General features: G+C 41.6%; 1 protein-coding gene across 6 annotated transcripts in view; it reads left to right on the top strand.

Moving 5' to 3' along the window:
* Positions 1–12324, top strand: part of VPS13D (vacuolar protein sorting 13 homolog D) — a 248115-nt gene that overhangs the window by 116364 nt on the left and 119427 nt on the right. For all 6 annotated transcript variants that reach the window (XM_032393405.1, XM_032393384.1, XM_032393396.1 and 3 more), the window contains 3 exons: positions 4082–4205; positions 5198–5433; positions 8492–8600. In XM_032393405.1, the coding sequence (XP_032249296.1) occupies positions 4082–4205; positions 5198–5433; positions 8492–8600 (469 nt within the window). The remainder of the gene's footprint in view (positions 1–4081; positions 4206–5197; positions 5434–8491; positions 8601–12324) is intronic.

Raw genomic sequence — 12324 nt, 5'->3', positions numbered from 1 at the left:
TATCTGATATGTCATTTGCAAATATCTTCTCCCATTCTGTCAGTTGTCTTTTGGTTTTGTTGACTGTTTCCTTTGCTTTGCAAAAGCTTTTTATCTTGATGAAGTCCCAATAGTTCATTTTTGCCCTTGCTTCCCTTGCCTTTGGCGATGTTTCTAGGAAGAAGTTGCTGCGGCTGAGGTCGAAGAGGTTGCTGCCTGTGTTCTCCTTTAGGATGTTGATGGACTCCTGTCTCACATTGAGGTCTTTCAACCATTTGGAGTCTATTTTTGTGTGTGGTGTAAGGAAATGGTCCAGTTTCATTCTTCTGCATGTGGCTGTCCAATTTTCCCAACACCATTTGTTGAAGAGACTGTCTTGTTTCCATTGGACATTCTTTCCTGCTTTGTCAAAGATTAGTTGACCATAGAGGTGAGGGTCCATTTCTGGGCTCTCTATTCTGTTCCATTGATCTATGTGTCTGTTTTTGTGCCAGTACCATACTGTCTTGATGATGACAGCTTTGTAGTAGAGCTGGAAGTCCGGAATTGTGATGCCGCCAGCTTTGCTTTTCTTTTTCAACATTCCTCTGGCTATGCGGGGTCTTTTCTGGTTCCATACAAATTTTAGGATTATTTGTTCCATTTCTTTGAAGAAAGTGGATGGTATTTTGATGGGGATTGCATTGAATGTGTAGATTGCTCTAGGTAGGATTGACATCTTCACAATATTTGTTCTTCCAATCCATGAGCATGGAACGTTTTTCCATTTCTTTGTGTCTTCCTCAATTTCTTTCATGAGTATTTTATAGTTTTCTGAGTACAGATCCTTTGCCTCTTTGGTTAGATTTATTCCTAGGTATCTTATGGTTTTGGGTGCAATTGTAAATGGGATCGACTCCTTAATTTCTCTTTCTTCTGACTTGTTGTTGGTGTATAGGAATGCCACTGACTTCTGTGCATCAAATGCTTTTTTTTAAAAAAAAGTATTAATTTTTTTTAAATTGTGATAAAATACACGTACCGTATAAGAAAGATAACACAAAGGCACAGATTATTTTTGTGGGCCTCAGGCACATAACATGAAATTTACCATCTTAACCATTTTTAAATTCCTTAAATAGGTTAAGTGTGTTCATACTACAAGGCAGCCAGTGTCCAGAACTCTTCTTGTCTTGCAGAATGAAACTCTATACCCATTAACAACAACTATGCACCTCCCCCTTCTTTATGTTAGTATCACACTGTTTTGAATAATGTAGCTTTGTAATGAGTTCTGAAATCAGGAAATGTGAGACCTCCAACTTTGTTCTTTTTTTAGGATTATTTTGGGGGCTCCTGGCTGATTCAGTCAGTAGGGCATGTGACACTTGATCTCGGGGTTATAAGTTCAACCCCAATGTTGGGTGTAGAGATTACTTAAAAACAAAATATTTTTTAAAAAAGATTATTTTGGTTGTTTGGAATTCCTTGAGATTCTATCAGAATTTCAGGGTAAATTTTTCTATTTCTGGAAAAAAAACCACTTGGGATTTGGGTAGGGACTGTATTAAATCTGTAGATCCACATTAGGCAGCATTGCCATCTGAACAACATTAAGTCTTTGGATCTGTACACATGGGATGCCATTCCATTTATTTGTGTCCTGTTTAGTTTCTTTCATCAAATGCTTTGGCAGCTAAAGACACTGAAATCATTGCTATTTTGATGCATTTAGAAATAAAATTTAAGCTTTTATACTTTATGGTTAGTTCTCCATTGAGAACACTCTTGTAAAGGAACCGAAAAAAGGCTGATTTAAGAAGAGATGATGCAAAATAGTATCTATATTTGACTTTTTAAAACATGCATTATCTGAAGGTTGTTTTTTTCTTTGTGGTCAGTGGTGTATCCTTCTAATTTCCTTTTGCCCTGGCCCTGATTAGAGTCCATTGCATTTGGTAAAGGGGTTTTCAAGCTGTATTTCTAGGAGTCGTCAGGGGGTTTAAGGGGGTTAAAGCAGGGAGTGCAGGGCCCTAGTGCACTCCCTGCTTTAACCGGGACTCTTGTCTGTTAGTATCCTGTGTCCCCACCAGACTTAATGGGGTGGGGTGGTGAGGAATTGCTTCTGCAGCTAAAACCACCAGTGGTTCATGTCCTGCTTGGGTGGAGGTCACCTGGATATGTTGTGTGAGAAGAAGCCAATTCAGAATTAAGCAAAAGTTGTTCATGACTACTTCAAGGAAGGAAGGGAGGAAGAAAAGAAAATGTGTGGAGGCGGGGGAAGAAGATGGCATGTACACCTCTGTTAACCCTTTGGAGTGGTTTTAGTGCACAGAGCTACTGAGCATGGGCCCACAGCCTCTTTCTTTGCCTTTCTCTATGTTTTCATTTTGAAACTGTTTAAACCTACAGAAAACTCACAAGTGGTATAAAGAACACCCCTTTATCCTTCACCTGGATTAACTAGATGTCAGCATTTTGCTGTGTCCTTGCTTTGTCTCCACACATGCACGCATGCATACTTTTTTTCGAGCCATTTGAAAGTAAATTGAAGTCATCCTGTTAGTTTAGCCATAAAAACTTCATTTATCTACCCAAAGACGAGGACATTTTTCTGAGTAAATATACTGTCATTACACAGTGAAGAAATTGAATATTGGTTTGTTTTCTGATTTTTTTTTAAGGTAATCTCTACACCCAACGTAGGGCTCAAATTCATGACCCAGAGATCGAGAATCCCATGCTCTACCGACTGGCCACCCAGGCGCCCCCTGATAAAGTCTTTTGAAATGTCCTTCGTAGGGGTGCCAGGTGGCACAGTGACACAGTCACATGTCATTTGGCATCCGATTCTTGGTTTTGGCTCGGGTTGTGATCTTAGGGTCACGAGATCGAGTCCTGTGTCTGGCTCCATGCTCAGCGTGGAATCTACTTGGGATTCTCTGTCCCTCTCCTTCTGCCCCTCCTACTCATGCGCGCACGCTCTCTCGCTCTCTCTCTCTGAAATAAATAAATCTGAAAAAAAAAGAAAGAAAGAAATGTCTTTCGTAGCAGCTCCCTTCCTCCTGATCGAGGATCTGGTCACAGATCATGCATGTTATTCGGCAGATAGATCTCATCCACTTTAACCTACAGTAGTCCTACTTTTCCTTTTTTGCCTTTTTTGACATTGGACTTTTTAAAGATTCCAAGCCAGTTTCTTGTAGAATGTTCTATTCTCTGGATTTCTCTGAGAGTTTCCTATACATAGATTTAGGTCAGACATTTTTGGTAAGAGTACTACATATATGGTGTTCCGTGTTTCTCAGTGGGTCACACAGGAAGCCTGTGACATCTGTTGGTCCCATTATTGATGTTGCTAAATTCAGTCATCACTTGATTAGGGTGGTGTCCACCAGATCTCTTTATTGTAAAGTTACCTTTGATTCTTTGTAAACAGTAGTAGACCACTGGGGGGATAATTTGAGACTATGTGTATATTCTCCCCAGAAACCTTTCACCCACTGGTTTGATGGTTCTTGCCTGAATCAGTGATTGCCTTGGTGGTTGCAAAATGGTGATTTTCTAATTATTTCATTTCTTCTACATTTATTAACTGATATTCTTTTGAAGGAAGAGCTCCCTCCTTCTCTCCAGTGATCTATCTATATTTAAATACACATACACGTATACATAAACACACACATATAGAAGAAAAATCATGGTTTACAAACTGGTAACTACTGGTGGATTCTTCCTCACCTGTCATCCTACAGTGAAAACCCTGGTTATTAATAACATCCATACATTAGTTTGAACCATGTGAAATTGCTCTTTTTTTATGTCAAAGCAATCTAATATCAAGACTGTTTACTCATTTGCTACGCTGGCACTATTACCCAAAACAGGCCCACCAAGTAAAATATATTGGCTTTACTATATACCGACAACGTGCTTTTCAGAAGTTGCTTGGATGAATTCTTTTTTATTCAGTGTGATTACAGGGTCAGTTTCTACTTTTCAAATGTGATCAAAGAGCACACAGTGGTGACGGTTGAGGTCCAGACCATATCATGATAGTGAGAAGTCTGGGTGAGCTGTAACTTTGTTTCCTCCATGCTGTGCATGTTTCCTTTACGTGCAGAGATACCCTGGGGAAGTGCTTCTTCCTGCGCGTGGAAATCACTCTCCGAGGAGCTACCTACAGGATCTCGTTCAGTGACACGGACCAGTTACCCCCTCCTTTCCGAATTGACAACTTTTCTAAGGTATCGGGTGGGGTCGTGAGCCAGTTTGGCTGTTTCATGTGCGGGAAGGTGAAGTATAAAGTACTGCCTTTAAGATAAGGGTGAAATGCATTTTAAACTTGGGTTGGAAAGAAACTATATGGGGATCTCTGCAGCCGGACAACCCTAGACACCCTTACCCTCAGGAGGTGGCTTCTGCTAGTTAGTTTGATTGCTGGGCAGCCTTGTCCAGAAGTGACTTCTCAGCCCACCACAATCATTCTGACTGGATTGTTTGGTGGACATGGTGCCCTCTGTCCTCTGTAGACACTCCACACAAACAGAGAGAGGAATCAGAATCAGATTGTCCGGTGACAACGGGAATGGGCACTTCTCCTGTTGCTTCATTACAGTGAACATTTTTTATAAATCTTCCAAGGAAAGCCAAAATGGAAATCAGAAGAGGCTCTTTTAAATTATGCCTCTGAGGGGTGCCTGGGTGGCTCAGTCGTTGAGCGTCTGCCTTCGGCTCAGGTCATGATCCCAGGATCCTGGGATCGAGCCCCGTGTTGGGCTCCCTACTCGGAGGAGAGCCTGCTTCTCCCTCTCCCACTCCCCTGCTTGTGTTCCCTCTCTCACTGTCTCTCTCTCTCTGTCAAATAAATAAAAATAAATAAATAAATTATGCCTCTGACTAACAGTATCTTATGTGACTTTCCATAGCTGAATTCCAGAATTTGTATTCCTTTCTGTGTTCAGAGTGGATCCCGGGGGGGGTGGGGGGTCGGCGGCGGGGGAGCGGTGAGAGTAGAGGAGATGGCCCATGTCCTTTAGCTGTTGGGCTTGGTGCAGTTGGGAAGATGATTAGAAAGGCATTTGAAGAGGCTAGAGGATTATGCTTATGATTGTGGTTTTGCTCTGTGTAGGATTCGCTTGCGCAGGATCTGGAACTTGAGCCTAGGGAGCACTGACTCACTTTCCAGTAATACCACTCTGAACGAAAGTCCTCTTTATCCTCTCTGCCGTTACCATAGGTTCCGGTGGTCTTTACTCAGCACGGTGTAGCTGAACCCAGGCTCCGAACCGAAGTGAAGCCCATGACTTCATTGGATTACGCCTGGGATGAACCCACGCTGCCTCCTTTCATCACGCTGACCGTGAAGGGGGCGGGCTCCTCGGAGCTCAACTGCAACATGAATGATTTCCAGGATAACCGACAGCTTTATTACGAAAACTTCATTTACATTGCTGCTACGTATACATTCTCGGGGTAATTCTGGGTTAAACTACTGCTCTCATAAAGCAGAAGGCTCTAATTATTAACTGGTTTTAAATTTTAAGCAGTTCTCCAGAGGCCCAAAGGATGAAGGAAGATTCCTTCCATTCTTTAACAAATCCTAGGCTCAGGGTCTATCTTGAGAGGTCTTAGGCTAAACCCTTGTCTTCTGGCTAGATTAAATTTATCCGAAGAGGCAAGACTGTCCTTTTTTTTTTTAAAGATCTCCCCAGTAATCCATTCTAGCATTTAACATTCCTCCCATAAGGTATTATTCTCATATCCTCAGTTCCTCTTGTTTAAGGTGGTATTTTTAGTATAATTTTTAAACTTCTTGCTATTTTTATCTCTTTCCTCATTTGAAACTGACTAATCTTTATCATAATTATTCAAATCGTCATTCTGACTCTCCTCTCCCATTGAGAATAATGGTCATCACCGATAGCCAACCAGAGTAGCTCAACTTGACAGTAATTCGAGCCACCTGAGAATTATAACCTTCACTGTCCTCTGACTAGTTGTATTTAGGAAACTCAGGTGAGGAATAGCAAGTTTATTCCAATTCTGTTGTTAGATTGGTACATAGAGATTCAAAACATTGGGCTTTCAAAAACTAGTCATTCCACCAACATGTAAATACAATTGATTGTTTCTGTGCCAGTTATGGGGCCAGTTTTCAAGTTTACCTGTGGGAAAAACGGGGAAAATAGCTAAATCTTTAGCATGACAAATATAACTCACCCGTTGTACAGGACATTTAAAGTCAGATCCCTTTCCAAAATGTTCTGAATAATTTTGCTTATGAATGATATTTTTGTATGTGCCTGAGGCTCGCAAAATAATCTCTGGGCCTGGCGGTACCTCTCACCTACCTAGAGCCCAGATTTCACTAGTAATGAATTGAATGGGCATCTTGGCTTAGAATAGCCATTCTTTTCCTTGTTTGTTGCAGATCTCTTTGGAAATAATGGTGCTGGGTTGTTTATCTTGTTGTAATTAAGTCAGTCTGCCTGTTTCTTTTTAAAGATTATGGCACTCGCCAGAGTGACATGCTTAAGGTTTTAGTGCCTGAAAAACCAGTTCTTAATCTGTTGCTAATCATGTTTTTCTCTTTATGTTCTCATGTTAAATTCCAGTAGTTATTATGCTCTTTAACTGAAGAATCCTGATGGGTGATTATGAGTTTAATGGGTTGGGCAGATAGGGAGCAGATAAAACGAGACGTTCCTGGGAATCTTGGTGTGTAGAGAGATTGCACCATGTTTTGGTGCATTTTAGACACTATTTCTTTGCATTCTTGCAGAGAACAAATGCTGAGGAAGAGACTAGTTTTGTTTTTGTTGGCTTTTAGTTTCCGTTGAGGTGAAATGCACACAACATAAAATTAACCGCTTAAAAATGAACAATTCAGTGACATTTAGTGCATTCGTGATGTTGTGCAGCCACCACCCCTGTCTGGTTCCAGAACATTTTCATCAGTCCAAGAAGAAACACCCAGCCCATTAAGCAGTCACTCCCCGTCACCCTCTTCTCCCCAGCCCCTGGCAACCAGCAGTCTGCTTTCTGTCCCTAAGGATTTACCTATTCCAGATATTTCCCATAAATTGAATCATAAATACGTGACCCTTTGTATCTGGCTTCTTTCACGTAGCATAGTTTTCAAGGTTCATCCACGCTGTAGCTTGTGTCAGAATCCCCCACCTGTTACGGCCGAGTAATACTCCGTTGTATGGGCGTACCACACCCTGTTGTCCATTCCTCTGTTGATGGGCACCAGTTGTGGTCTCCAGCTTTCGGCCACTGTGAAGGGTGCTGCTGTAGCGTGCCTCTGCACGTGTTTGTTTAAGTACTCGTTTCCAGTTCCTTTGTGTATACACCTAGGAGCGAAATTGCTGGGTTCTGTGGTATTTCTATGTGTAACTTTTTGAGGAACTGCTATCCTGTTCTCCGCGGCAGCTGAATCACTGTATGTTCCCACTAGCAATGTACAAGCGTTCTGATTCTCCACGGCCCCCCAACACTTGCTATTTTACATTTTTTTGATTGTAGGCTTCCTCCTGGGTGTATAGTGACTTCTGCTGGTGGTTTTGATTTGCATTTCCTTAATAACTCACGATGTTGAGCTTTTCATGTGCTTATGGGCCATTTGTGTATCTTTGGAGAAATGTCTATTCAAATCCTTTACTCATTTTTAAATTTGTTTTTTTTGCATCTTATTGTTGAGTTTGAAGAGTTCCTTATATAATATGGATACAAATTCTGTATGAGCTATATGATTTGCAAATATCTTCTCTCCCATTCTGTGAATTGTCTTTTTACTTTGTTCTTGGTGTCCTTTGAAGGGTAGAAGGTTTTAATTTTGTTGAAATCGAATTTATGTGTTCATTTTTGCCCCTTGTACTTTTTTGGTCATGAAAACTAATTTTTCACTCTGAATTTATCGGTCCCTTTTTGATGATAGAGATTAGTGGAAACAGGAGAATAATCTAAATAAAATCTTACGAAAATATCCCAAAGTGTAGCTAGGCTGCAACATTCCATAAAGCTTAAGATTCTTAAGCCATGGAGAAACACAAAACGATCGAGTTGGAAGAAGGTGATTATAAACCCTTTGTTTTCTTTTCATCCTAAAGGGACTTCTGATTTCTTGCCAAGCCTTGGGGATGCAGTGATGCTGATCTTCTGTCTGGCAGAGAGTAGAGCTAATTCTTGGACCCTTGGAATGTCTGGCTTAATTTTGGGGGGTGGGGGGAAGCTCTAAAGTTATATAGTCAATCTTTTATGTCTGAATTTTAAGGCACTAAAATCATCAGGAGAGAGGAAATATCATTATGTCTTCTGACAAGTACATCTTTGAACTGTACAAGAAAACAACCCAACCTTGATCTTTCCACAACTTTGAGTTAGACTTTTTCTTCTATGATTAAAAAAAAGTTTCCTCTTTACAGATGAGGTTTTAGGCATTTTAAGCATTTTCTTCTGAGTACTTGAATACATATTTGAGTATATGTAGATACATGTATGTCTGTCTGCATTATCGTTTTAATTCTAGTTTACAGGAGGGGACGGGAAGGCCTGTGGCCTCCAGCAAGACCACTGCCTGTGCAGAGCTTGTCTTGGATGTCTCACCAAAGACACAAAGAGTTATTTTAAAGAAGAAGGTAAGAGAACCTAGCACTTAGAATTTAGAAGAGGAGGTTTTTAGTCCTGGAGGGGACTCCGGTCATCCAGTCCAGCCCCTCCTCATGCACAGGGAGGGGAGTGGAGGCAGGCTGGATGGCTTGCTCAGGGTGGGAACACCGAGGTGCAGGAGTGACTTTAAGAGGAGGGAGATTGCTGGGGCGCCTGGGTGGCTCAGTCGTTAGGCATCTGCCTTCGGCTCAGGTCATGATCCCAGCGTCCTGGGATCGAGCCCCGCATCGGGCTCCCTGGTTGGAGGGAGATTGCCAACTCTGATTATTTAAATCACATTTCCCTGAAGCCTGTGTTCTCAAAGGTGTTCCATAATGTAAGTCACACAATCCAGAAATAACCCTGGTAAGTGAATGTGTCTTTACCACCCGTTGCCCTAATGCTGACAGAGGACACCTTTTATAACCAAAAGTGGTATCAACGTGTGTCAGTGATGTAGCTTCATTTGGATTTGAGTTTATACAACTCCTCTCAAATTTTTAATTGGGGAAAGGGGCAGATTCAAATCATTTCAAATTTTGTACATCAAATGAAACCTTAAATGTGTTCTTAATTCACTTTTTATATTTGAACAGCTTTATTGAGATATAATTCATATAGCACACAGGCCCCCGACTTACAGTGTACAACTCAGGGTTTGTAGGATATCCACAGATATGCACAAGTGTCATCACACTCAATTTCAGAACATTTCATCACCTCTAGAAGAAACCCTGTTCCTCCAGCTCTTGCCCCATATTCCTCTTACTCCCCAGCCCTAAGCAATCACTAACCTAACTTTCTCTCTGTACTTCCCTGTTCTAGACTTCCATATGAATGGTGTTTTCTGAGTGGCCTCTTGCACTGAGCCTGATGTGTCCAAGGTTCACCCCGTCACCCTATCAGTACTTCTGCATGTGTTCTTATACCAGTTCAAAGTCATATGATTCAGATTTGCTTACAGTGTTATCACACTCTTTTTGTGGAAGGCTATGCCTATGTGTGAGATGCATTTTGGAAATAAGGTTCAGGAATGGTGATGACCAAAGAGACCGTGAGGTATAGTAATTGAAAGTAAATGGGTCTGGAGGCTTTTATTGGGAATTCTGAAGAAGAAAAACCTTGAAAAGCAATAATCTAAAAATGAAAAGCAGCAAGTCCGACAGAAGTCAAGTGAATTGAAAAAAATGGCAGAGCCCTTGGAAATGATGTTGTCAGATGGCTTTCCAAGAATGTTCAAGTTGATGAGGATGTTAGCATGAATGGAGACAGACTTAGGAGTAAAGGTGACTTGCCAGCTGGGATTCGAGCACCAGGTGTGATCAGCAAAACAGAAATGATAAATAACTGTAAATTCCAAGGGCTAGGTGACTGTGAAGCAGACAAAAACAGATTTTTTTTATGAAGTAGGAAAAACATTTTGAAAAAGATGTTATAATTTGTATAACATTTTTATTGCTATTAATTTCCCTTGATGAGGATGAAAACTGGTACATAGGAGTGTAGATCTAAATGAGTTACATTGACATCCCAAACTAGGAAATGTTCTAAGAATTAGCATTAGGAAAGGGTCCTCCGCTCTTCAACTGGAAACCAAGAGTAGAAAGTCTGACATCTTGGGTTTTTGGTTGGTTGGTTGGTTTTTGTCCTTTTACTTTTTATTTTGAAAGAATCTCAAACTCAGAGAAAAACTGGCAGAAATTCTATAGAAGGGATGCTGTGATTTTGATTTGTCCTGTTACTGTTGATGTTAACTTTAGCACTTGATGAAGGTGGTGTTTGCCAACCTTCTGTACTGTAGAGCAAAGTTTTTCTCTTTCCCTTGTATTTAGTAAATACTTTGTGGACAGGTACTTTGAGACTGTGTAGATATCCTCATCTTCATCAGATTTCCTATGTATTATGTCTAGGTATTGGCTTAGACTTCCATAATGAAATACTATAGACTGGATGACTGGAATAATGGGAATTCATTTCTCACAGTTTTGGAGGCTGGGAGGTCCAGGATCAGGGTGCTGGCCATTTGGTTCTCTGCTGAGGGTCCGCTTCCTGGCTTGTAGACTTCTGCCTTCTCACTATGTCCTCAAATGGCAGAGTCTGAGGGTGGGGGGAGAAAGCAAGCTCGTTAGTGCCTGTCCTTGTAATGGCACTAATTACTAATTCCATCAGGAGAGTCCTACCCATATGCCCTGATCTAAACCTAATTATCACCCAAAGGTTCCATTTCCAAATACCATCAAAATTTCAGATTAGGTCTCTACCGTAAGAATTTGGGGCCGGGTTGTCAGTGTGGTCCATAGCTTCGTGTATGTTGTCAGGATGGATTCCTCTTTTCTTCAGTGGGTTACCTGTTACTGTCAGGATATATTTAATGCTCAATTCCCATATTCGGCCAGTGGGAGCTCTTTTATCTTTGGTGTCCTTTTGACATATGCCCCTCATTCCTTGAACACGTCCGTACTTTCTAACAGCAGGTTATTCTGGGCTCGTCTGTACTTTGCTTGCTGCATTTCTGGATTTGCCCCTTCTTCAAGGAGCCCTGGTCCCTCCTAGCAGGGAGTGGAAGTTAGAAAGCTAAGATGCGTACACTAGGTGCACTTGTTGTTACTGTAGTGTCGTTTCCAGGCTCTCCCAGGAGATGGAGCTAGGGGTTTTCTGCGCGCACGGCATATGTGTACGTACACACGCGTGCCCGCACCCACACTGTAATATGTGTACATGTAATACAGAGTATACATGTGTATACATACGCATATTTTATATAAGTATTTATATATTTTGCGTATTTCTATATCTCTGTATTTTAAGAACCGGCAGTTCACACTGATATTTCCAATTCCAGTCCAACATCACAAATTCATCCTAATTTTCTCCCTTTCCATGTTTGTAAGTCCCTTGTCCAGCACTAAGAACGTATTTACTAATTTGATCACTTCCTCTGAATGTAACCCATCTTCTGTCACCAGGGTTGCACCCCATCCCCTGTGTAAACACACCCTGGGACCTGGCTTGGACTCTGATCTCCACGTCCTGGACAGCAAGCACCCTTTTCAACCTCCACCCCTCGCAGGAATGCTCTTCTCACCTCTCTTTGCCTCTGACAGCCCACACTAAGCTTCCAGCCTCCAGTCCCTTAGAGGACTGGACCATCACCTACCTTGGGCTTCAACACCACACTCTGGGCTGTCCACCACCCCCCCAACTTCCAACACTCACAGTCCCCATGGACTTCTGTCTTCCTCAGTGTCATCTCAAGGTTTTCAGGCTAAATTGTGAGGGAAGGCGGGGGAGGGAAGTGGAAGGAGAATGGTACATCGCAGATTTTTTTTTAAATTTTATTATGTTATATTAATCACCATACATTACATCATTAGTTTTTGATGTAGTGTTCCATGATTCATTGTTTGTGCATAACACCCAGTGCTCCATTCAATACATGCCCTCTTTAATACCCATCACCAGGCTAACCCATCCCCCACCCCCCTCCCCTCTAGAACCTTCTGTTTGTTTCTCAGAGTCCATGGTCTCTCATGGTTCGTCTCCCCCTCTGATTCCCCCCCTCCATGTTACCCTTCCTGCTATCTTCTTCTTTTTTAAAAAATATAATGTATTATTTGTTTCAGAGGTACAAGTCTGTGATTCATTAGTCTTACACAATTCATAGCGCTCACCATAGCACATACCCTCCCCAGTGTCCATCAATAGCCACCCCAT

Source organism: Phoca vitulina, unplaced genomic scaffold (genome assembly GCF_004348235.1).
Source record: "Phoca vitulina isolate PV1807 unplaced genomic scaffold, GSC_HSeal_1.0 scaffold2, whole genome shotgun sequence".
Taxonomy (NCBI): Eukaryota; Metazoa; Chordata; class Mammalia; order Carnivora; family Phocidae; genus Phoca; species Phoca vitulina.
This window is presented reverse-complemented; position numbering and strand designations above follow the sequence as displayed.